A 26082-nucleotide genomic window follows, 5' to 3' on the forward strand; every position below is an offset into this window, starting at 1 on the left:
TGCCGGGATGTGACACGGACCGACCGCTGCAGCCCGCCAAGTGGAGACTTTTGTTCTCCGCCGTAAGTTCGGGCCCTGGGGACAGATAAAGGCCCAGGGTGAGAGACGGTCTTCATTCCTGTTGGTTCATTACTGTTTGGTCACAGAAGGGCCTCAAAATAAGTCAGGGCCTTTTGTACAGGGTTCCGTTTCTCTGGCCCCGCGTTGCTGGAGGTGGCCGGAGGAGGGCTGCGGGTGGGGGAGGGCGGACAGCCCTGGGCCACCGAGCTGAGTTTGGTGAATTTTTCCCAGCTCATCTTTTCCACGTGTCACCCACTCTCTCTGGCACGGTCCTTCCAGGCTCACGTGAGGATATATATTCGCCTTTTCCCAAATCAGACGGAAAGGACCCAGGGAGCAGCCCTCCTTCTTCTGGAGGAGACTCTCCTCTCTGGCATTCTTGAAAGGCTGTGTTGAAGCCTTCCAATGACTAAGAGCTCACTGCCTCACAAGGGACCTCATGCCTCTTTAGGGCAACTCCAGATGCTAGAAGTTATCTTCCTTTGTTTGGACACCCAGCTACCTCCTGGAATCTCCCTCCTATCCGTTTGAGTTGGCCAGACTTGGTCCAACCCTCCCTCTACCTGACAGGCCTTTAGAAGTTCCAAGGTCTGTTCGAACGTATTCCCTTAAACCTTCCCCTGTGGGTTAAGAGGCACACGTTTCTTCGGCCTGTCCTCAGTGGCCTCATTCTCCGACCCTTCCCTCTCGCCCTGTGTTGGGAGTTCCTTTGCTGACAGAACCCCAACTCCCTAACCTCCTTGGAGCCTGAGGGAGCAGGCCATACCTGGCAGGGCTCTATGGAATGCCCACCCGGCCGGGACTAGAGGAGAGTTTACTCACATGAGTTTAGGAGCCCCCAAGGGCCAAGGCCTATTGGAGTCAGTTCCCTATCCTTTCTCCATGTTTGCCTACAGCATTCAGTGGACACTGACCCCCAGGATGAGGACCCAGTGGCCCTAGAATGAGCTGAGTGGAATCTCGACATGGCCTCGTATTTCTTGCACTGAGCTGGGCTGGCCCCCAAGCCCTCAGCCGTGAACTTAGGCCTCTCAAAGCTGCAGGGCCGCTAAGGAACATTCTGACTTTACTAGAAGATTCTGGGGAAAAGACAAGTAGTGTAACTGGCAAGTAGTTCAAGGTGATGTTTTTCTATTAAGGCAAATGCATCTATACTATGCGATAGGAGGTGGACGCGTGATTTTCGAAGCCACAATCTGCAGCTGCAGACTTTTACACTGTGGGAAGGTGGCTTCGGGCAGTTTTGTGGCGTTCAGGCCCCGTTCCCCAACGGACTGCCCCCGGCTGCTGGAGGGTGTTCGGGTGGAGCACTTGGAGAAGCTCTGGGTACTTACTCCCCTTTGTCGTTAGAGGTGAGGAAAGGGAGGCCCAGAGTAGGGAAGCGGTTAGCCCGAGGACACACAGCTCGGAGGAGTCTGGAAACCCAGATTTGCCCTGTCCGGAAACGTGCTGCATTCGGTACCTAAGCATGTTTACCATGGCAAGGAAGGGGATCCCCAACAGGCAAGCTTACGATCAAATAGTGCCTCACACGTCTGCAGGGCAGGAGACACGGAGGAATTACGTTCTGGCCTCCCTACCTCGCAGCTGCCCACTGACAACTGAAACGAGAATTGGAAGGAGGACGTCAACCTGAACCAGGAAACGGGCCGGCACAGCTTTCTGTCACTCGAAACACCGGCCTTCAGGCGACTACATACGGGTTTGTGCTTTCTGCCAAGGTGTCTTTGACATTTACTGTAAGCTCCTGACACCCGAGCGTCCCGTCCTTTTTTGCAGCGAGCACCTACCCATCGACTAGCGGCTGGTCACCTCTCACAGAAGTGCAACTCTTGGTAATTTAATCAAGTCAGTTAATACTGTTTAATAAATAGGCCAGAAAATTAGCTGAGAGGTTTTCTCGGCGGGCTGCGGCGTGCGACCAAAGTTGTGGAAGATTGTCCTTTGAATCACTAAGGCAAACTCTGTTGTGTCATTTTACAGAAAGCAATCACATAAAAAAGAGTTATAAATAGGAAAAAATTCCAAAGTTTCCCCACAGAAGGACAGGGAAATTGAAACACACACACACACACACACACACAAAAAAAAAAAAAAAAAAGAAAGAAAAAAAGAAAGGAAAGAAAGAAGGAAAGAAAAAGAAACAAAACAAAACACAACCACCCCTACCCCCACAAAACATCTGCGTCAAGTTCTCCTCGATCATACAGTACTCAAGATCTTTGGATATTTTACAATATACAGCTCCAAATTGCAGCCAAGAGAAAACAAAAAGAACTAACCAGTTGTCTGAAAAACTGAGTTTATAAGAAGTCATTACCTTTACAAAATAAAAACAAAGCCCCAACACCACTGGATTCCAATTTGTTCACTTTTCCTTGTTTTCTTTTAAAGTTTGGGTCAGCCCCAACCCCTTGGCTGATGGGGAGGGAACACGGGGATGTTGGCTGATGGGTCCCAGAAGCAAGTGTCAGAAACAGAGACAGGAGTCTAAGAGGTGGCTGCCCAGAGGGATGGTGTCTGAAGACAGAAGGGTGTCAGGACCAGTTTCCTCTGGTCGGGATGGCATCTGGTGGGGTGTGGAGTCAGGGTCCTCTTCTGGGGAGCTGGAGTGACAGAGCCTGTGGTCTTCTCTGGCCTTTTTGTTCTTTTGTGTGTGTGTGTGTTTGCTCAGGAAGAAGCCAAGGCGATAGGAAGAGCCGAAGTCTCTTGTGCCTGCAGCTCCCCGGACTGGGGACACCGGCCCTGGGTAATCCATGCAGAGGAACCCTCCTACCGTCGGGACTACCGAGAAACAAAGGCAAAGTCAGCAAGAGAAGGGATGGAGGGCAGGAAAGGGGAGAGAAGAGGAAGGCACAGGGCCAGCAAAGCTGTCTTCCTTCTCGAGACCTACTGCTAGCTTGTGAACCAGGGAGAGCGTGCGTGCGTGCGTGCATGCGTGCGTGTGGGCAGCTGTGACTCACAGAGCCCCCGAGACCCCTACTGGAGCCGGGCCCCGCCTCCCACCACCGAGGGAAGCCAAACCACCCAGCTTCCTGCCCGAGCCACGAGGGGGGGCTTGAGGGTGTTCAAACACAGCAAAGGGGGCAATCCCCAGCAATACCGGAGCCCTGAGAAACCCACCACAAACATAAACCCTGGGTAACCGGGTGTTTTGTCTGTTTCTAGGAATCAGGGCAGAGGGCGGCAGCCGCCAGGTGTTAGGAGGTGACTCTCGGCCCTTCCGTGTTGGCCCCAGGAGTCCCAAGAGACTTTGCACAGCCCTGGAGAGGGAGTCAATGCTAACTAGTCATCCCCAGGGGCCCTGGCTTACACGGTGGCCTGCCTGCCTGGCGAGGTGGGGAGTATTTGGAGTTCCCCACAGCTGCCTGTGGACACGGCACATCTCAGCCCTTTTTTGTCACTCCCGTCTAGGGTGGCCACATTCCTCACCTGTGCTAATAGGCGGATGTGAGAAAACTAAATCCGGCAAGATAGACGGTTTCACCAGAGACTTTAGGCGTGCAAAGCTCCCACCTTCTCAGTTCTTTTGTGGGGGGCGGGGGGGACAGGTGTCTATATGTGTGGGGGTGGGTGCAAGAGGGGAAACTAAATTGCCAGCTCCCCTTCGGAGCAGGGTAGAGACGACCGACCCGTCCAAGGTCACAGGACCGTGAGGAAAAATGGGCCCGGACTCCAGGAGCCTTTCCTGCCAATAGGGCATTTCCCACGAGGATCCCGGGATGGCTGGAGACGAGAAAAGTGACCCACCAGAGCAGGGTCAGCAGGGACTCTGCCGTAGAATGGTGGCTCAGCTAGGATGGGCGCCCCAGGCCCCTCGGTAGGCCTCGTCCCTGTTCCACCTGGTCTGCCTCTGGCCAAGCTACCTTCCTCCATCGAGCCCCACACACAGCTCCAGAGTGCTCCTGGGCACCCAGGGTGTGGCCTCCTCGGGGCACGGGTCCCTGTGAGTTTGTGTGTGACAGCTGGAGAGACAGCCGGGTAGAGGCCAGGCCCTGGGCTCCAGGCCCTGTGGGAGGAGATGCCCACCTCAGACACCACCAAAAGGGATGCAGGAGGCCTTGGGAGGCCTAGAAAATATCACTGCTGCTGCTAATACGTTTTTGTTCTTTTCCTTTGTGATTTGAAAGAAACAGTCCAGACCCACTGGGTAGGGCAGGGGGCGCCTGGTGGGAGAGGGGGCAAGGGCCGCTGGACTGGGATCGGCAAAGACCAGCCTAGTTGTTGGCTTCAGACATGGAGGCCACGTGGTTGAGGCCGGCGAGCCCGGGGAGGCCGGCCAGGCCCGCGGCCCACGGGTCGGGCAGCGGGAAGTAGGGCCGCGCGGCCGCCACGTTCTCGGCCAGCGCGAAGGCCAAGAGGCCCCCCGCGTTCCTCTCGGCCTCCAGCTGCGCGCGCCCGAACAGCTTCATCTGCGTCTCCTCGAACTGCCTCTCCAGCTCCTGCAGGCTCAGCGCGCCCTTGGGCGCCGCCAGGAAGTGCTTGGCGGGGCTGGGGCCGGGGAGGCACACGGCCGCCCCGCCCAGGTGGCCGCCCACCTCGCCCAGCGCGGGCGGCATCACAAAGGCCGCCTTCTCCGGCGCGGGGCCTCCGGGCCCGAAGAGCAGGCTGGCGGCCCTCCAGGCGGCGGGCTTGCGGCCGCGCCGGGGCCGGGCCATGCGGCAACTCTGGCGCTTGATGTGGCGGTGCAGGTGGTCGGAGCGCGTGAAGCTCTTGTAGCAGAACTCGCACTGGTAGGGCCGCACGCCCGTGTGGATGCGCATGTGGTTCTTGAGGTCGTAGTTGTGCACGAACTTGGCGTTGCAGTGGATGCACAGGTAGGGCCGCTCCCCCGTGTGCTTCCGCATGTGGATCTTCAGCTTGTCCTGCCTGCAAACGCAGAGGTGGCGGTCAGTCCCCGCGGGGAACCCCGGGAGCCGCGCCCCCCAGCCCCTTCCCCCTTCCAACACAACCCGCTCCAGCTGGCCACCGCGGCCGTGGTGTCCAACTCCAGAAACGGGCCCCGTGCTAGGATTTACTTGCAAACGCGGCCTCACTGCAAACGGGTGTGGCTACTCACCTGGATCAGAGGGCTGGAGAAGGAGCGGTGTCCCGAAAGGCTTCCTTCCCTCCAGGACCCCGCTTACTCGTCAGCTCTGAGTAAGGAAGCCGCACCCTTTGTCGGAGGCCCGGCTTGCACGCTGGAAAATGGGCCTGTCGGGGACACTTCTCCCCACAAGTCAGCAGCCTGGCCTTAGCCCTTGCGCGGTGTGGCAACCTCTGACACCGCCTTGCGCCTTAATTTCACGCCCACTGTCTCCAGGCAGGTCTTCCCTCCTGTTCCTCCTGTGCCTTTGCCCCATCCTGGCCCCTGGGCTCTGGAGATCTGTCTGTCCTCGGCACTAATCTGGGAGGCTACAGAAGCCGGGCACACCTCGTTCAAGTCTCCTGCACTGTGGTTTCGCATCCCAAGCTGTGGGCTTTCCTCTTTGTCTGCAGAGAATTCCAGGGTTTACAAAAGAGCCAGGTGCGACAAGAATGTAGCCTAATCTAGGGCAAAGCTTTTTAGGATTTATGTGCTATTATTCAGAGGGAAGGTATGGTGTAAAGGTGGGGCTCCGTTGGGGTTTGGGAGCCCCTGCTCCAGCTGCAGACCCACCGCGAACATGCTGAAGACCTTAGGCAAGTTACTCAACGTCTCTGCACAGAGCTGAATTTAGCATTAGACACAGTTCCTATTGTCCGGGGCTGACGGAGAGAATCCGGGTTTGTGTCAAACTAGATTCAACACACCTCCTGGTGATCTCGCAAGGAACACTGACATCGCGGGGCTGTCTTCCTAAAGACCGAGCGCTGCACAGGGCAGCTAGAGGAGCCTTCCAGCCTGGCCGAAGTGGAGTCAGGTGGGCTGCAAGAACCCCTCTCCGGGTCCTTCCGCAGCCTTCCCCCACCAGGCCTGGCAGGCCAACGAGCTCTGCGTCCTGTCTCCTACCTCCTCCCCGAAGGTGTGGCCCCGGGTGGGGCATCTGTCTGTAATTTTTGCCTCGGGTTTGAGGTCAGAACAGATGCAGAGCCCAGGCATTCGCCCTGAAATGGCCAGATTTAAACCATGCTCAATATAACCAACCGCAGGACAGCAGGAGCAGGTCCTGGTCTCCTGGTGTCCCCTGGCCGCTAGAGGTCTCACTGGCTCTCATTTTTGGACTGCTTCCCCAGGGGCGGGGCAGGAGAGAAAAGGACATTCTTAGGTACACTGGACCAGGACGGGTCCACGCCTTCTCCCTGTGCTCCCAGGAAGACCCAGGGCACCTGGGAGATGGAGATGGGGGGAGGGAGGAGGAAGTGAATGCAGCTTCCGAAGCCGGCAGGTGTCCCCGCACACCAGACCCTCCTCTCCTCCACATTCTCCGTCCCTGCCCCTCCCACGAGCCACCAGCTGCGCCCAGGCTGCATGGCACCCTGCTGTGACATCCCACGCTCCCTTCCCCAGCCACAGCATACTGCCCTTATGGTGTCTATAACCCACAGTTCATCCAGGTGGCTGGGGGGGTTGAACAGGAAGGGGCTTAAGCGAGCATAGGGGCCGGTGGGTCTCAAACTTGAGCCTGCCTAAGCATGGCTCTCAGGGCTTGATGAAGCAGCATGCTGGGCCCCACTCCCGGAGATGGTGATTTGGGAGGTCCCCGGGGGGAGAGGGCAGGGAACACGCATTCCTAACAAGCTGCCAGATGCCGCTGCTGGTGCTGCGGGTCCATGGGTCCATGCATCACTTTGAGAGCCACCTTTGCTGGTGGGCAAACTGGGGCCCAGGAAGGGGAACTCGCCAGGGCCACCCAGAGAGTAATGGCAGAGCCGAGGCTAGAACTCACACCTCTTTCCTCACTACTGCAGAAGTGGGGTGCACAGTGCCCTTTGTGCCCCAACAGCAACGCGATCTAGTCATGAGGGACGTGTCTTGGGACTCACACATTCATCTAGGCTCTCAGGGAAATGCCGATGCCAGGTGGTCAGCTGGGCGCGCTCACTGGCTACGGGACTTGTGTCCTCACCAGGGCCCGGTGGAGGACTCCGTTGGAGTCATCAGTGGGGCTTTAAGTATATCAACTCACTTAATCCCACCATAACCTTATAAGGTGGATATTTTTCAAAATCACTGTTGCACATAACTAGTATTGATGCTGAGGGTCACCCTCAAATAATGGACGGTGCAAATGGTAAATCTTTAGATATTCAGGGCCCACTGTCAATATCCACAACTTCTCCCAAGCTTTTCATTAGAACATCCAGATTAAGTCACATCTTAGCAGCAGTTAGCTGGCATGTGTAGGAAGTGCTGAGAAGGTGACTTCCTTTTACTGAGCTCCTGCTATGGGCAGACGGCTACACCATTTCAATGACCCTGGGAGGTTGTTACTGAGAGGCAAGTTGTGGTGTAGGAGTGGGGCCCCCATGAGGGGTCTGGGAGCCCCTGCTGCAGCTGCGGACCCACCACTAACCTTCTGGGTGACCTCAGGAAAGTTACTTAACCTCTCTGTGCAGACCTGAACCTGGGGCCAGACATCAGTTCCTATTGTCCAGGACTGATGAGAGAAGCTGAGTCTGTATGAGTTAGATTCAACATACCCAGAATAATTTCCTCACTTAGAGGAAGAGTTGAGGCTCAGAGAAGTCAAGCAGCTTTCCCAAAGGTGTCCAGGCACGAGGGGCCAAGGAGCGTGGGGAGCAGTCTGAGGTATGGTTTGTTTGCAAGCTCTTCTGAGGTTGAGAAAGGGTAGATTTTCAAACCGGGGACTTCCAGCCTGTGAGGGAGTCAGGGCTGCCTCAGAAAGTGCAGACTAGAACAATCAAAACAGGGCATTTGCAGCCAGCTTTCGGACTCTGGGGCCAGAAGACCGGGGCATGCCTTGGGAGGGGCTCAGCCCTGGGCAGGAGCTGGCCGTCCCTAATGGAGACTTTTGTGGGAGCAGTGGAGGGTAGAGCTGCAAAGCTTATGATATGTTAGTCCTGGAAAAGAAAGTTAGAGATCATCCAGTCTACCGGGATCCCATTAACATGTTGTGATTCACAGTCTGAGTCAGCACGCCCAGTAACCTGCATTTTAGCAGTATATTTGCGAGGACCTTGAAAATACTGATTTCATTCAGTCCCTTAACTCTCAAGATGAGGAAAGCGAGGACAGAGAGGGAATGGCTTTCTAAGGTCGCGTCTCCTCCTTATTCCTGTAACGACCTTTGCGCGTGGATATAACGCACATGCGCGTTGAGAGGCCCGGGGCCAGCCACACTCCAAGAACTGGACCAGGTCCTTAGCTGCCCTGGGCCCCAGTTTCCTGACCTCTACAATGGTGGCGGGGGGGGGGGGACACTGGGCTGCACCATTGTGACCTCTGGTGTTCTGTAAGTGTTCGAATGTTCTGGGTGTTCTGGGTAATGGGCTTACACCGAATCTCTTTCTCGCTAGTTGGCTTCATGCATTATGGTTGTTTTACCCCTATCTGAGGTGATGGATGTGTTAACGTGTTCACCGCCACGTTATTGTGGTCTCAATGACATCGTATAAGCTTACATGTTAGACGCCAGTTATATCTCAACGAAGCTGGGAAAAAAGAGATCACCCACCTACTTGCTAGCCCCCGGCCCCCACAGTACTGCACCCGCCCAGTGCATGGATGTGCTGTTCCACTAGCAGGCCGTGCTCTGGTCACTTTGTATCCTGGCCACCCGCAGGCACGAGCTGGGCTTCCAGGCTTCCCTCCCTCCAATGCGGAGCCTGCCATATTGAGAGATGTGGACGTTTGGTACCCCCTGTGTCCTTCCCTTTCTGCGCAGATCTCGTGTTCCCACGCCAGCGCTCCATGTCTGGGCTCCCACCAGAGGTCCAACCCCGGATGTCAGCGTGTGCACTCCTTCCTTTCCAGCCGTGAGCCCTTGGCTCCGGCCCCCCTCCTCCCGGCACCTCTTTCTCAGTTTACTTTTGCAAACCGCCCTGCCTGAAACGTCTCCCACTCCCAACTCCCCCTCCTCCCGCTCCCGCCAACCTTTCAAGGTCAAATTCCAGGGCAATCCTCTACAAGCCTTTCCCTGTCCACCCAGGCCCCGTCCTTCGCCCTCGCCTTCCAGAGCACCTGCGACCTGAGTACCGTACCTCAAGCCAGGTCACTGAGGGGCAAGGAGGGAGCAACAGAAGACAACGTGTCAGCATCACCGTCTCCTGTTCCCAAATGACCCCATAGGTATCAGATTTGTCTCCCCTTCCCCGCCCCCCCTGCAGGGCGTGAGCTCCGGGAGCCAAGCCTCTCTCTCCGTACTGTGGCCCCTTTCGACCGTACGGGTACTCTCGGCAGATGAAAAAACAGTGCTCAGAGGTGTCTTTGCTACTTTGATTTTCTATGCGTGTTATTTCCAGGGCAGGGGCCACCACGTGTGCCGTCTTCCTGAGCTGTCCCTCTGCAGAGCCACCTCCCCGTCCCTGGCTCCTGCAGCCCTGTCTCGTTGGAAGCCTGGGCCGCAAGATGATGCAGGGGGAGCACATGATTGGGCGAGGAGCACTGGTCCCGGCTACTGCAGATAATGAACCAAGGCTCTCCGTACTAACCAGTAGCATGGACCAGGCGCTTGCTGGGCACCCGGCAGTTACGCCTTATCTCGCCGAAGCCTATGGAGGACGTGTCGCCATCACTGTCATGAGGAAACTGGGGCAGAGAGGCTGCAGTAATGCGTCCACGGCTTCCCCGATCTTGGGCCATATGTGAACGGAATCAGGGGCCTGGGGGCAACTTTAGGAAGCGCCTGCTCCAAGCCCCTCACGTTACACGTGGGGAAGCTGAGGCTCAGAGAGGGGAGGAGACCAAAGTCACACAGGCAACGAGAGGCAGAACCAGGGCCCTGAGCCTGGGGTTCCTGATGGCCACTCTGGTGCCCTTTCCAAGGTGCCCCAGTCCGCGGAGACCCTGAGCCCTCCGGTCCCTCCTGGAGCAGCGCTTAGCGTGAGCCCGGCTGGCACTGCTCTCTCAGCCCTCGCTCACGCTCAGTCTGCGGCACCGAAGGTACCGGATCTGCTTGGGTGAGGATCTGCCAGACGCTTCTGTATCCTGTGCGGATGGCGCATGGCACTGAACACGCAGCGGGGGGCTCATGGCTCGTTTGTTGACTGACCGCTGGCCTGCAGCTGCCGGATCGGCTCTCAGGACCCCCTACTCCAGTTCCAACGTGCTCTTGGTCGCCCTGATTCCCTTGTCTGCCACCCCCTTCCTTTACTCTGCACTGGGAGCAGCCCCGGCCACGTGTGCCCGAGCCTTGATCTGCATTCCCCCTTCCAGCCCGGAGAGCTTATCGTGGGAAAGATGCGCCCGTCCTCATGAGCTCATTCCCCTGAGTGAAAGCGAGGGCTGCGGGGTCTCGCCCGGGGGCCTCGGCCTCCACGAGGGCTCCCGGTCACGATAATGCTTTCCCAGCACCATCCGCCCAGACTTCTTGGTAACCTGACGGTCTGAGACAAACCCTCTTCCTGCTGCCACTGCTAATGACATTGCATTATCTTAATAAGGTCCCCAGGGCTGCCAGGAGTGGGAGGGCTAAAAGGAAAATACGGGAAGAAAGCAGCAGCCAGGCTCCTGGCCTGGTCTGGGGAGCAGACTGCTGCCGGCGTGCGGAGCGACCAGCACGGGGCTCACGCCGGCAGCAGCTGTTGGAGGCAAGACCTTGCGGCCTTTACGGGACGGTGGCAGGAGACCCCGTGGAAACTGGGGACGTCGCAGCTGGCCAGAGAGTGATGCTCAGGGTGTGAGGCATAGGCAGAAGGACTCCCAAGTGCTTGCGGGGTGACCAGAGCTAGGAGGGGACAGCGTGGGGCCAAAGAAAACATAGTCTGGTTGGAGCCTTTGAGGCCTTGCCCGGTTTCCGGGGGTGTGTCCTATCTGAAACAACCGGTGTAGGACGATGGTCCCCAGGGCCGGTGGAAATTGAGCACCATCTCAGAGGGGAGGGTCTGATGCCAAGGGACAGACAACATCATGGCGGGGAAGGCCTTCATCTCTCTTCTTGGAGAACGACAGAATGAGAGCTACAGGCAGGCTTTGGGGGCAGAATGGGCTCTGTGGGAAGGAATCCTGGGTCCTTCCACCACGGTGGCTGAAGCCATTAGGAATGATGTCCCCATGGGCGTGGCGATTCTGGGAGTCGGCATCTGAGGCCGGAACTCAGAGCCTGAGCCAAAAGGCCACTTTGCAAGAAGAGGGTAGGCCGCTCCAACATCCCTTGGGGCGACGGGAAGCAGGGTCACATCAAGGAGAAGGGAAAGGAGGCCTGACTAGACAGGAGAAGCCCAGTTGTGTTCAAGGAAAGAAGGGGAAGATAGTGTCCAGGAGGAGGAGTTGAGGGCGGCCAGTCCTGGCTCCCTCAGCCTCTGGGGGCCGGTTCCCAAGGAGCGGCTTGGCCTTGCAAGGGAGTCTGGGAATTCTGAGTCAAGGTGGCCGCTGCTTTCAGTGGCCGCTGAAGCGCCTCCATCTGGGGAGGGAGGGAGGGAGGGAAGGTGCTCTGGGTGGTGGCTGCAGGAAGTCAGCCACAAAGAAGGTCCCCGTGGAAAGGCTGCAAGGGGACTTGGCTGCAGGGAGAGGTACGGGAAGCCCTACGTGGACAGGCTGGTGGGAGACAGAGAAGAACCCTTGCAGGGCAGCTCCGGGAGGGGCGGGAGGGGAGCACCGAGCCAGTTCTTCTGAAGAATGTGACCCGGAGGGCGGTCGGGGAGCGTTCCAGGCGGACGGCCACAGCCCAGGGTACGAAATAAAGTCCCCAGGGTCCCTTGTGGGAGGAGGCCAAGAAAAAGTCCAGCCTCCCCCCACCCTGGGGCTCCTCTGCCCCCGGGAAGGGAGTGCCCGAGAGCAAGTCTGATCTTTGTCAGCAGGGTCCGGGTCCAGTGGGAACCGGGTGAGGGGAGGTGCTGACGGAGGCAGGAACGCAACTGCTTCAGGGGCCCAGATGGCTGTGGCGGAGCAGAGCAGGAGCAAACCGGAGGGAGGGCAGGGCAGACGCAAGGCCGCCCCGCGGGCGGCCGGTCTGGCCTGGAGGGCTGGTGAGGCTGCAGGCACAGAGGCCCCCTAAGTGATCATCAGGAATGTGCTGGGAGGGAGGGTTCTGGAATGCAGCCCTCCTATACAACCCAATATCCTGCCCAAACCAGGAGGCCAACTCAGAGAATGTTCTCATGTCAGGAGGGCGAGAAGTCTGTCTGCAGTGACTGAGCAAGTTTAACCCTCTCCCTAGGGAAGGCAGGGCCCACAGATCGGCGTGGCCTGGATAGAAGGCTGCGTGTGGGAAGGGCCTGGAGGGAAGGGACTTGGGGTCCTGGGCAGGCTCACTATGTGGCATGCTGAGACGTGCATCACCCTGAACCCACAGACCTGGGGCTCCCCTGAAGGGAGAGGTGTCCTGGAGGCAGCCATCTGTGAAGGGAACAGGTATGGGAAATTAGGGGCACGGACCCTGGACGGCAGGAGGGGGGCACTCTGGCGGACTTGGGGCCTGGCTTTGTGAAGAGCGTGCTCGTCTTTGAAGTCATTCCTGGGGTCCTGGACTGGGAGTCATAGGCTGGAGATGGGTGAACGGCACTCCAGTGTAGATTGTGCCCTAGTTTATCTCCCCAGTGTTATCCCTGTGTCCTTGTGCTCTTGTCACACACCTTGTTCAGGTGTTCTGGCCCCGCACAGGGGTGAATTCAGGAGAAGGTGGTGGGGGTGGGGCATCAGAGCGGCAGGGGCATTAGTGAGGGATATCCCAGGGGAGGTGATCCCCAGGAACTTTGGGTCCGGCTGCTATGCGGCGATAACAGCAGAACACCCTGAGGTCAGCGTTGCGGGGCGGAAGGGGATGCACGCGGGATATGGGGGGGGGGGGCCCTGCCCCTCCGCACCTGGGGACTCTCCCTCCACTGCCAGCTCAAAGCATCTGGGAGAGATTCGGTGTGGGGTTTCCCTCCCAGAAGCAGCTGTGCGGGGACCCCAAGGCCACCTTTGAAACCGTCAGCATCGTCCTTCGGAACAGTCACCAGAGGAGCCTGCTGCAGAGCCGTTTCAGCAATGCCACGGTCACCTGAACACATTTCCGACACCCTTCTCTGGAGACTTCAAACAGAGTTTTCAAGCCACCCAAGATAGCGGGTCTCATGACTTTGTAAGACTCATCTTCTTTTTACGCCCGAAAAATACCGTCCCTGATATGCTGTTCAACTTGACGGCAAAACAATTTCACTCTGTGCTCAAAGGCCAAAAGCTTGGGCCCACTGAGGAGGCTCAGGAGAAGGCGCCCCCAGCAGTTCCCAAAGAGAAATTTCCAAGAGGATGTGGGGTAATGGCAGCTCCACTGGCGTAAGTGTGGGTCTCGGGCTGGGTTCTTTGCCAGGGACGGGGGCCGTATGAAAAAGAAGTGCAGGTAAGAAAATAGGTACTTGGGTTCCTCTTATATAACCAGGGATTTTCGTTCCAAATAAGCCTAGGACCTGGAAGAGAAGGACACCATCGACTCCAACAAACCAGTGCATATGATTTGAATAGAAATGCACATCTTCAAAGGAAAGGACCTGGTCCGGTCAGTCACGGTCACAGAGCTCTGTCCACATCCGACACACAGAAACGAGCAAGCCCTGAGGCAACGCCACTCACCAGAACTTTCTCCACCGTCAAAATGGCTGGGAGGGTCAGCCTCACGCCAGTGACCACAAACAGCCCCGACAGACCTCATTTTCCCCAGAGGAGGACCATCAACACCGAGCAGGGAACCAATCTGACCCACATCATCCCACTAATCAGCTTTGAACCTGAAAGTTGCCGCGCAGAGGGGGTACGGAACACACGCTTGCTGAACGGCACGGAGTCTGTGAAAGGCGAAAGGCTTGTCACGTATTGATTTCAAATTTCAAATTATACAACCGCAGGAAGTTAACCCTCTTCCCAACGTGGAGAGTCAAGGCGGAGAACATAAACAAGAGGCTTATCCTTTAGCTCGGATCCCAAAAGAAGATCGGAAGGGCTCCAGGGGTCTCTACGGTCTCCTGGTCACAGATTTTGCCGTCCTGCAAGTCCCAGCTCTGGCATCTTCCCCTGCATGTGCTTACCAGAGCGGTGGATGGCTCATCTGTAAACACGAGGCCAGAGCACCTCCCCATCTCCCCAGGACCTGGCCGTGGTGACAATATGCAATATACTTAGGACAGCCCCTGGCCCATCCCGAAGAAGATAAAGAGGCGGCCCTCCGCAGGGGAGCCTCAGAGCGGCTTCCGTGGATCCACAGTGGGGAAGGGGAAGGGAGGTCAAGCGAGCGAGGAGCTGAGGCCCCTCGCTTCCGACCGAACTTGAACCCCTCTGCCCTCATCTGTATTATATCTTGTGCTTCCGCCTAAGAGTGTATCTCAGACAGTATTTTAGCCCCTTAGGAAGAGTTTGGAAATCGCCACACCAGGGAAGGCCTGGCATGCCTTCTAGTGAATAAACTTGCCATGCATCTGGGGTCCGGCTGGGCCTCCCCTCCATCCCAGCCCTCCGTGTCCCTCTCTGCTGTCGTCACGGGCCACCCCCCGCCCTTCCTCCTCCCCCCCTCCCCCCGTCCCCCGCCTGAGGGCTGTGATGCGCACCTGGTGAAGCGGACCTCACAGATGTTGCACATGTATGGCTTCTCCCCGGTGTGGGTCCTCATGTGCCGCGGCAGCTTCCCGGCCCCCATGATGACTTTGTGGCAGATGGGGCACTGCTGAGAGGCCTTGGGCTTCAGCTTGCGCTCCTCCACCAGCGGCCAGGGCGGGAAGAGGCCCCCCAGGTGGGTGGCACTCAGGAAGTTGAGATAGGCACCGTAGTCGTTCTCCGCCTTGATGGGGCCCAGCGGCCCCCCGGGAAGGTCGGGGAACATGTCCTTGAAGAAGTCGTTGGGGAAGGGGGGCGGTGGGGGCGGGGGCAGCTCCTCCTTCTCCTCCTCCTTGATCTTCCGGTTCTTGATGACCAGGTCTAGCGGCCCACTGTCCATGGGCTGCTCAGGCAGCTGGGCAAAGGCACCAAAGTCCCCCGGCCAGAGGTGCGGGAAGAAGTCAGGGGCGAACGGAGATAAGGAGGGTCTCCTATCAGTGATGTTGGCTTTGGGGTACAGGTTCTCCCTCAGCAAGGATTCGATGGAGAAGTCCCGGATGACGCCCAGATGGCCGGGGCTGCCAGCCTGGAAGGAATCGGGGAAGTCCCTGGGTGCGTCGGAATAGGCCTTCTCTGTGAGATGGTCCGTCTTGGAGGGGCTTTGGTGGCAGTTGATGTCCTGGGGGTCGGGCAAGTTTTCTTGGTCGGCGAAGTCTTCGGTGTCATCATCTTCGTCTTCTTCCTCTTCCTCCTCCTCTTCCTCCTCATCCTCCTCATCGTCGTCATCCTCGTCGTCGTCGTCGTCCTCCTTGTCGTCCTCCTCCCCGCCGTCCCCGCCGGGCTCCATGATCTCCAGGCACACGTTCACGATGCACTGGATCTCCAGCATCCTGGCGGCGTTGAGGATGTGCTTGACGTTGGAGGCGGTGATGGTGAGCGTGGAGGTGTAGGCGAAGTCCAGGATGGCAGCCAGGGCCTCGGGCTGGACAAAGTCGATCTCGTAGACGTACGGCTGACTGGCCAGGGCGCCGGCCGTGAACAGCTTCTTGAAGTATTTGCTGCAGGCCGCCAGGACGGCGCGGTGGGTGCGGTACTCGTGCTCCTGCACCACGAGGAGCACGTCGCAGAGCAGGCCGTCCTGCCGCTGCTCGTTCAGGCTGCACAGGACCTCGCTGCTGTGGTTGGGGAAGGGAATGCCGATGAGTTCGTCGATGCCATTGGCCATGTTCTCAGCCAGAGCCCTGCAGGGACGCACAGAGAGGAGGCCGGGGTTAGAGGCACAGTCCCAGGAGGGGACACCCAGCTCTGGGGCCGGTGAGGGGGGCCGCCGGGCTGGTGGGCGCGCTGGCCACGGCACCCCTGCCTTTGCTTAAGGCTTCCCGCTCCACCGGAAAGCCGACCCTCCTCCCTCTCGGCCTGGCCAAACCCCACCTGCGATTCAGAGCCCAGCGCGCAAGGCGGGCTTTTCACTGTACCCCTGGGGCCCTCTCCCGGCACCCCCAAGGCCCTTGGCCTGAGGCTTCTCAATGGGCAGGTAGTATACGCCATTTAGCCAAGGCTGTGGAAGCTTCTCCTGGGCACGGTTCCACTGAATTCGCTTCCTGCTCTGGGCACTACAGGAGTGGCCAATCAAGGGAATGTTCTGTCGCCACTCAGGGCTCCTGCTGGGTAAATGCTCTGTTGTGTTGTTTTGTTTTCCACAAAGCCTCTGACTCGGGTAATGGATGAATATGTTGCCACTATTGACTACTGTTCTGAGCGGCGCTGTGGTCCCCCCTCTGCCTGCCCCAACTCGTATGCTGGAACCTTAAGCCTCAGGATCTCAGAATGTGACTCCCTTCGGAGGGAAGACTTTTAAAGAGGTGACTGAAGATCAAATGAGGTCACGTGAGTCAGCCCTAATCTAGCATGACTGGTATCCGTATAAGACGGGAGGGGGACACAACACTCAGCGGGCAGAGCCCGTGAAGACACAGGGAGAAGATAAGCCAAGGGGAGAGGCCTCAGAAGAAACCAACCCGGCCTGACACCGTGACCCTGAACTTCCAACTTCCACAACTGTGAGAAAATCGGTTTCTGCTGTTTAAGCCCCTGAGTCTGTGGCTCTTGCTTACCGCGGCCCGAGCAAACCGATAACAGCTTCTAGGAATCTTAACAACCAAATTTTGTGGCCCATTCTCGGCACAGGAATGGGGGCCTAAAGGCATACGTCTTGCCTTCTGACCTTACTTCTGGCTTCCTTCTAGTTGATGGCATTTCTATTCATTTGCAAATCTTGATCTTTTATTTTTTTCTCCTTTTGAATATTGACCTGCTATATAGGTACATCGGCGAGCTGTTTCACATGTCAGTAAACGTTTAAATTCAGTATTAAATTCGAGTACACTGTTAGTTAACTTAACGTGTCTGTATTCTGTCACCCTCAGGGAAACGCATCGCCTGCAGGGAGAAGCCTCTTCTGAGGCCCCTTAGGATGACGTGTGGCCAGTGACAGCCACCGGGAGGCAAAAGGGCAGGACAGAGGACACCAGAGGACATCACCTCCCTTCAGGGAGCCAGACTCATCGCCCAAGTCCACAGATTCAACCTGGACAAAAAGCCACTTCAGTGTTTATGCCATGGCATCGAGGACCTCCTCTGCTTAGGGCAAAGCTTGATTGCGGCCCATGCGTAAATCCTAGCAAAAGCCTGGTCCTTACCCTGGTGCAATGACAGTGAAAAGCAAATAAAAATGAAAACAAAACCTGAAAACCTCATGCCCCAGTGGGAAGAGCTTTGGGGATTCCCACACATTTATCTTCCGGACGTTTCCACTTTGGGAAGGCAGGTGCCATGGGAGTGGAGGAGTGAGAAGGGCCACTCACACGATACGTGCCCTGGGTGGGGACTGGAGGCCCCAGGGACCTGGCGGGGAGTGCAGGTGCTCAGGAGGTTTCCCAGAGTGAAGGCCTTGCTGCTGCCCTGCCTCCTCATCTTCAAAAGGGCCAGGGACCCCCACAGGCCACGCATTCATCCCCTAAATAGTCACTGGGTCTCTCCCTGTGCCAGGCACTGCCCTGACCTCGGGATGCATGGCAAGCAGACCAAGAAGGTCCCTGCTCCAACAGAGCTTACAGAGACATAACTGTGATAAAGGAATATCAAGATTCACCAAAGAGAAACGGGGGCTCCCCACACACCCATCAGAATGGCTAAGATAAAAAGAGAGACGACACCGAATGCTGGCGAGCACGTGGGGAAAACTGGGTCACTCATCCATTGCTGGTGGACATATAGAACGGTAGAGCCTCCCTGGAAACAGCCTCATGGTTTCTTACAAAACGAGATGTGTAACCGCCATATGACGCAGCGCTCTTGATCAGGCACTGTTGAGCATTTGTCCCCAAGAAATAAGAAGGCAGGTGCACGCAAAGACCCGAACGCCAGTGTTCCCAGCAGCTTTACGCGTAGCGGTCAATGACTGTGAAGGGTCCAGAGGTCCTTCAACGAGTGACCGGCTCACCAAGTGGTAGTGCACCTACACCACGGCATACTAGTCAGCAAACAAAAGGAATGAGCTACTGGTACCTAAAAAAAGCCTGGATGAGCCAGGGTGAAAAAAGCAGCACCAACAGGTTACATACTGTATGATGTCATTTACGTCGTGTTCTTGAGGTGGTATCATTACAGAAATGGAGAACATAGGAGTGGTTGCTAGTAGCTAGGGAGGGGGTGGGGCAGGAGGGAGGTGGGCGTGGCTATAAAAGGGCAACAGGAGGGACCCTCCTGGCGATCGGGACCATTCTGTATCTTGAGTGTATGGAGGTCAATATCTCGGTTGATGTTTTACGGGGATTTTGAAAGATGCTACCGTCGGGGCAAACTCGGTAAAGTGTACATGGGATGTCTGGATTATTTCTTTTTCTTTTTCTTTTTTTTTTTTTTAATTTTTTTTTTTTAACGTTTATTTATTTTTGAGACAGAGAGAGACAGAGCATGAACGGGGGAGGGTCAGAGAGAGGGAAACACAGAATCCGAAACAGGCTCCAGGCTCCGAGCCATCAGCACAGAGCCCGACGCGGGGCTCGAACTCACCGACCGCGAGATCACGACCTGAGCCGAAGTTGGCCGCCCAACTGAATGAGCCACCCAGGCGCCCCTGGATTATTTCTTAAAACTACATGTGAATTGGGGCGCCTGGGTGGCTCAGTTGGTTAAGCACCCGACTTGGGCTCAGGTCATGATCTCGCGGCTCGTGAGTTCGAGCCCCGCGTCGGGCTCTGGGCTGACGGCTCGGAGCCTGGAGCCTGCTTCGGATTCTGTGTCTCCCTCTCTCTGCCCCTCCTCTGCTCATGCTTATCTCTCTCTCACACAAATAAATAAACTTTAAAATAAGCTAGATTTCTATTTAAAAAAAACTATGCGTGAGTCGACAAGTTATGTTAAAAAGAGAAAGTTTAATTAAAAGAGTCAAATGGTAGGAAATAACTTAAACCAATAAATAGATCTCCTTCCACCCTAGTGAATGACTCTTATCATCTGTCTATAGTAGTGGGTGAGGTGGTGGGAAGAGGGAGGCTACTTTAGTCAGAGTCGTCAGAGAAGGTCTCCTTGGGCGGTGTCATTTGAGCTGAGGCCTGGATGGCAAGAAGGATCCAGTCATAGGATGCTGTAGGGAATAGTGAGTGCAAAGTAGGCAGTCCCATCAAGGTGCTCTAGGTCTGGGGGGGGCCAAGTTCTGCTCTGAATGGCCCCATTTAACGTGGTTCTCGTCCACTGAAAAACCATTTCACTGCTCCATCCCTTTGGGGGGCTCAGATCCCTCTGCGGTCCTGTGTAGGACTCCCCTCTTCCTCTCTGACCAGGGAGGGCATCCCCACGCTGTAGGCTTCAGCTATCTGTGCTGCAGAGAGTGTTCTGAGGCTCCCTCCTTCCCTTACACCCCAGGCCTCCCTGTTGTAATGGTGGGAGCCAGAGGGAAAGCTTGAGAAGCCAGGGCAAGCATTGAGGCTAGGTGCTTCTTCGGGGCTGCCATTTCTATTATGGTCCCTGGAAGGATGTTTTGTTGCAGCCAGGTGCAACATGACCTCCCGTGCAGTGAGTAAGGGGACCTGAGGACACTGGTCCCCATCCCCCTGGCCCCAGCCTTCTGCTTCAGACACTCAGACCTCATAGGGCAGACTGGGAGGACTTAGGGCCGGGCCAACCTTGGCCAACACCTTCTCTCTGCAGGCCAAGTGCCCGCCCTAAACAATGGGGTTCCCAAATGAGGGATCAGAGTCATCATCTGCCCTCAGGCCTGCTCATCTTCACGATCACTGGGGTATAGCTCCTATTATTATCACTATTTCTGTCTCACAGAGGAGGTAAAGAAGGCACAAAAGGATAAATCACAGAGACAAAGTAACGGCGTAAAGATCTGAGTCTGAAGTCTGGCTCCTCGGGCCATGCTCTCGACCACAACCAATCCACCTCCTGCCTCTGCTTCACAAAGGCTACCAAGAATGGCCAGCAGTCCTTGCTGTGGCCTGAGTGGCCCAGACTCCGGGCGTCCAGAGATGCTCAGGGGTGCCTTTGGGGAGGAGGGTGGGAAGGATTTGGGTCAGCAGGACAGAGCGGCCCTGCCTCCCCACGGGGGGCGAGCAGGCAGGGGCAGCGGGCAGGTGAAAGCCTGGCCAGCCTCAGGAACTGCAGCGTCAGGAGGACTTCCCAAGCAAGCCCCAGGTCGTCGCTTTTCTCAGAGTGGGTTCAGTGGCTCGCCTACTTGCTCCCCGGGCAGCCTCCCCTGGTGGTTCTGGCAAAGCTCCGCCAGGGGACGGGGAGAGGGAGAGGGGAGGTGATGGAGCTGAGGCCCCATCAGGCCTTCCCATCCCGTCTCCTGAGCACCGCCTACCTGGATATGCTGACCACCCACAGCGCTGTTCTCAAATGTGCCCCACGTCATCCCCTGGTACCCCCTTCCCTCTAACCCCCCAACACGAATCCTGCTTCGCAGCCCCCCATGGCTTTGCTCACAGTGAGCTCCTGGCTGGAGAACACCCAACATCTTGCGTCTCCGACATCCTTCACCTCTAGGGGGCCGCATCCCACCCATGCTTCAAGACTTCCCCCGTCCCTCAGTTCAGATGCCGGGCCTCTCCCGCCTTTAGATCTCTCGAACCCCTGATGCCTCCTACCGTTTATTTCACGCTGCTTGTGCTATAACTTATTTTATGCGTCTTGCCATTTCTGCTAGATTGTGAGCTGCTGGAGGGTGGGCTGTCATTACAATGCTCGGCACAGTCCTGGCACACAGCTGGTGAAGGTCTAGGGCAGGGGCTCCGAGCGCTGAAATTACCACGGTGCAGGTGGTTCACGACACAGTGGCCCCCCCTCTAAGGGCAGACTCGAAGATGTCCCCCCACCCCATGATTCTTGCCTCCTGGTCGCAAGGATCCATGCCCTCGTGTGGCCCCCTTCCACGTGAATACGGCTGACCTGTGTAACCGATGAGATTTGTGGACCTGATTGTGTGGTCGTGAAAGACATCCTGGGTGGGGGGGGTGGGGGGGGAGGCCAGCTGCCGTGCGATGGGGACGCACAAGCAGCCCTATGGGGAGGAACACGTGGCAAGACTGTGGCTTCCTGCCAGCAGCCGGCCCCAGCTCACCAGCTGGGGTGAATGAGCCACGGCGAGAGCGGGTCACTCAGCCCCAGTCAAGCCTTCGGATGACGGCAGCCACACTGACATCCTATCATCCAGGGAGATACAACTCCCTGAAAGATACGGAACCAGCGTCCCTTAGCAGAGGTGCTCCCGAGATCCTGACTGTGAGACAGCAAATGTTTACTCTCGTTTGAAATTTCTAAATTCTAGGGTGACTTGTTACGCGGCAACAGGTCACCACACAGGGGGCCCCGCTGACGTCACGCGCATTGTAGACGTGTGATCGGTAGCATGACAATCGTCCGGCAGATGGCAGTTAAGATGCTCCAGTCTAACAAAACCAGCGTATTACGAGACGATTTCGATAGATGCAAGTAGACATATTGAGGAAATGGCACCTTTTCCAAATTCCCACCAAGCACCATATGGGCAGCAGGGTCCTCACGCTTAGAAACACCTTCTCATCTCAGACGATGGTTTGTAAATGAAACTTCGACTGCTAAGTAAAATGTCCAAATCAGTAAAACCCCAGGAAGTCGGTTCTTTACGGAGAGCCAAGTTTTCTTGCTTGCTAAGGGCTTATTCCTCTAAAGACGAAAAATGTTTTCAACGTTTTCCAGAGAAAATTCTTACAATTCTTTAAGCTTCCCCCCAACCTTTTAAAACAGAGGAGATGCGACCCATGGAACTGTGGGTCGGTGGTCAGTGTCTCATTGGAGCCCACCGAGGAGAGCAGAGTGGCCGTCCCTATGCTAAATGTCCCATCTCGTGTGCTCTTGGAGCATGTCTGCTGGGACTAGAAATCAGGAACCCATCGCTGTGTGACTTTGGGGGGCCCCTCTGCCTCTCTGGGCTTCTGCCTTTTCATCTCGTCCTCGACGAGTCATGGAAAACCTGATAAGTGCTGTCATGACTTCGAGAAGCTACAGGTGCAGAATGGAGAAATGAGGAGGCGGTAACAGGCCCGGGTGACCCTGGACACGAAGGCCGGCCTGCCCAGCAGCGACTTCTCGCCGCGCCTGGGTTCTGAGCCTTCGTCCCATCGCATTCCTGGAGGGGCGGATGTAATCCTGTCTTGGGGGCTGTTTTTCCAGGCAGGAGGCAGGTCTGCCACTTGCTGTTTCATTGTCTCTTTGGGAAAAAGTGCCCCCTCCCTGCACCCTGGGAGCTTCCCTGGTGACCCTAAGATTCCCATGCCCTGGAGGGCCTGCAGACAGCACGGTCCCCAAGGGAAGGCCACGCCACACCCCCACCTTCCCGCCCAGGCCTTCCAGCCTCTTCCTCCCATCGCCGGAGACAGGGCAGTCCTGTCTCCAAGAATAACACACTCAGGAAAGACAATTACACACACACACACACACACACACACAGGCCAGAAAGAAAGGGGCGGGAGAGAGGGAAGAGGGGCTTGGAGATGGAGGGAGGAGGTGAAAGAGGAAGAATGCAGGGTGGGCGGAACCTTCTCCAGTGCGGTCATTATCCCAGAGGACCTCCCCTGGGCCTCTGCCCTCAGGGAAAGGCCCTAGAGCTCAGGTATGTCTGAGTAGCCCTGTCTGACCAAAGCAGCATTTCTCACCTCTGGGCCTCTGTTTGTTCAACTGCAGAATGAGAACATTACCCACCCCCAGGTACGCACCTGCTCCCCCCCCCCACCCCCACCAGGAGAGGCGGTCATGCCCTCTGAAGAGGGGAGGAGGTGCTCCTCCAAGAGAAACCAAGAAGTGGTGGGGGTAGGGCGATTGGAAGGCACTTGAATTTTTGTGTTATTCTGTGTCCTCTTCTAATAACCCAATCAGTCAAGCATGCCAGCTAGCATTCGCGCTAATGATCGATCCCAGCGACCATTTATGGACTGCTTGTAACATGTCGCCCATTGCACTTCTAATCCTTCCTCAACTGACACAGTTCTGAGAGGTACATATTTCATATCATCACCTCCAATTAAGAGAGGAAGAAACAGGTATGGAGGGGGTCAGTGGCCTGCCAATGCCACAAGCCAGCAAATGTGATGTGGGATTGGAGCCCAGCTGCCTCCGGTGCCAACACTCCTCTCCATTCCCCTTTACACACTGCCTCCCGCAAAGTCCAGCTTGGGATTTGAACCCTTCTCCCCAACGGTTGTCTCTCACTTTAGAGATTTCTCGGAGCCCGGGGTGAGGGATGCGTACATGGGGGCGGGTGGGGGGAAGGCTGCATGCATATCAGGAGTCTCGGTACCAAGTACAAATGAAAGGTATGGACAGGAAGGCTCCAGACACCAGGCAATCAGGCTAGGCTTTCAGGAGGAGGGGCCTGTCTGTGCTGCACAGGATAGAAAGGATTTCACTGGGCAGAGGGGCAATGGCAATGTTATTTGGATCCGGAAGGCTTTGGATGTCCAGAATCCCCTCTGAAAGTGTTTAACCTGGATTCCAAGTGGGATCATACAAGAAGCTATTCTCAGCCAGGCATGCGCCTGAAGTTGACTGATGGCCACCTGATAATAGGAGGCCTACTCGGAGTGGTGGGGGGTGAGGCCCTGTTCTCAGACTGCCTGGGTCCATGTCCCTGCTTCCCCACTGATGGCCTCTGGGACCTGGTAGGACCCTTCTCAAGCTCAGTTTCCTCATCTGTACAATGGGGATGATAGTCCTGTCTACCTCACAGACTCATCCTATGGGTCAAATGAGGTGAGGCACGTAAAGGGCCTCCTGGTACATAGTAGGGGCTCAACAATTACGTGTCAGCAATTATGAAGTCCAGGAAGGACACGGACCTCGCACTGATGTCTTGGCAAAGGGAAGTAGGACCGTACTGGGAACTACTTTGCCTTCTGCATAGTTTCCTAGAAGTCCACACTATTTAAGCACTTCTCCTAAAGATATCCTGAGAAGGACACTTACGTGCTCCCAGGGCCACCCCTGGCATGCGGAGGGCATCATCACCTTCCAAGGTCCTTCCATGCCTCCTGTCTCGTACTTCTAAGCCATCAGGCAGGCAAGGCTGACATAAATATGCCCATGTTACAGATGAGAAAAATGAGGCACAAACAGGAGCCTTGCCCAAGGTCGCACAGCAAATTAGTGCCAGGGTCAGAACTAGCATCAGGGTGTTCTGATGCCCCAGCCTCTACTCCCCTGATAGGCTACAGTGCCCCCTGCGAGGTGCAGAGTTGCCCAGCTAGTCGGGGACCCACGTTCTCGGACTAGTTTTATTAGGAACGTGAGGTGCGTGGAAGGCAGATTACACACTCCCGCCGCCCTCGGTTTGGAGGGAAGTAACTGCCTAGATCTCACCTGCTCCAGGCAGGGTCTGATCCTTATGTCTATATCATTCCCAGGATGCCATCAAATGGAAACATGGTAGATGCTGAATGAATGAGATCAGTTCAAATACAGAGTGGGGACGGACCTGAAGTCACAAACGGCAGTGGGGTGGCTCGAACCCTCTGCCTTGGGGACATCTAACGTTTGATCAGAGCCCTGTCATTCGTAAGGCACGTACACTCATTCATTTCATCCTTATTATGATTCCCATTTGATGGGGATCAGAGAGGCTATGTGACCTGCCCTAAGTCACAAAGCTCGGTTCAGCAAATCTGGGGCTCAGGATGATGCTTCCATCTGCCAACACCCCCAGGGCAGGCTGGCCCCAGCAGTGGCAGACTGCCGCTGCCCCGGGAGTGGCCCCACTGGTCTCCAGTCCCAGCTCCTCCCCTGCCTGGGCATGGAGCTTCAAAGCCACCCGGCAGAAGTGGTGGCTGCGGTGAGGGCGAGGGGGCTGTCTGTACAGGGGCAGCGGAGGGATGTGGCTTTTTCTTCCAGACCTGGGAATGAGGCTGGGCAGTGGACACCTGCATCCTGTGAGCAGGTTCTTACTCCCTGTGGTCTGTGTAGGCATTGAATTCTGCAAGGGGCCGGTGGGCCAGGGCAAAAGAGACACAGGGAGGCCTGGCCCAAGCAGCTGGCCAGCCCCGCAGACCTCTGCTGGGCGCGTCCCACCCAGCCCTTGGCAGGTCCCCTGAGCGGGCGCAGCCACACCCCATGGCCCCGGGATGCCCCGGGGCCTCGGCTGCCCCAGAAGCTGGGGCCAGACATGTGGGCTGGGAGGCTGGGAAGGGCTACTTCAACTTCCAGCCTGCCGGAGCACCCCAGGAGGAGAAGCCGGCCCCACCTGCCCTGTTTCACAGTTCTCTGCTGAGGCCCCCGAGTTAACAAAGCTTCAGGCCTGTTGAGTTCTATATTCTGAGAGGCTTGTCCACATCTGCTTTTCTGCATACGTTTCCCTAGGATCCTTGATACAGAAGGAATTACTCGGCCCATTTTGCTAATGAGAAACCCCAGCTCATGCTGGTGAACACACTTGCCCGACGTCACAGAACGAGGTGAGTGACAGAGACCCCAGACCTCCTGCCTCGTAGCCTGGACTCCATCCACTGTATCAGGCTGTATCCCTTGCCAACGACCCCCCCCCCCCCCACCGCCGTCTCCCCCCGCCCCCTGCGTTGGTTTGATCAGAACGAGGTCTAGGAGCCCTCGTAGGAGCTGGAGTAGGGGCAAAGGCCAGGGTGGGCTTCTCGTCCCTTAAATTCTTATAGACGTGAAGCATGCTCTAGGGACAGACTTGAGGGGTACCCAGGAGGGTGGCTTGAGAGATGGGCAAGGAGGAACGAGGGGCGGCTCTGCACTGGACTTCGGTGATGGAGGGGGGACAGGGGTGAATGAGTGTCAGAGCTGTTCAGTTACTCCCTGGAGGAACCCCCTCGTCTTCACGGCAGCAGCCTGCGAGCATCTGGGTCTGCAGGGGCCACAGCCCACAGCCCCCCGCCCGA

At 56.7% G+C, this 26082-nt stretch overlaps 1 protein-coding gene across 5 annotated transcripts in view; it reads right to left on the reverse strand.

Moving 5' to 3' along the window:
* Nucleotides 1-1904: 1904 nt before the first annotated feature.
* The window catches only part of ZBTB7C (zinc finger and BTB domain containing 7C), a 352927-nt gene continuing 328749 nt past the window's right edge, over nt 1905-26082 (reverse strand). For all 5 annotated transcript variants that reach the window (XM_045458926.1, XM_045458927.1, XM_045458928.1 and 2 more), the window contains 2 exons: nt 14662-15888; nt 1905-4929 (listed from right to left, as the gene is read on the reverse strand). In XM_045458926.1, the coding sequence (XP_045314882.1) occupies nt 4278-4929; nt 14662-15872 (1863 nt within the window). In that variant the 5' untranslated portion in view covers nt 15873-15888 and the 3' untranslated portion in view covers nt 1905-4277. The remainder of the gene's footprint in view (nt 4930-14661; nt 15889-26082) is intronic.

This window comes from Leopardus geoffroyi, chromosome D3 (genome assembly GCF_018350155.1).
Source record: "Leopardus geoffroyi isolate Oge1 chromosome D3, O.geoffroyi_Oge1_pat1.0, whole genome shotgun sequence".
Classification (NCBI taxonomy): Eukaryota; Metazoa; Chordata; class Mammalia; order Carnivora; family Felidae; genus Leopardus; species Leopardus geoffroyi.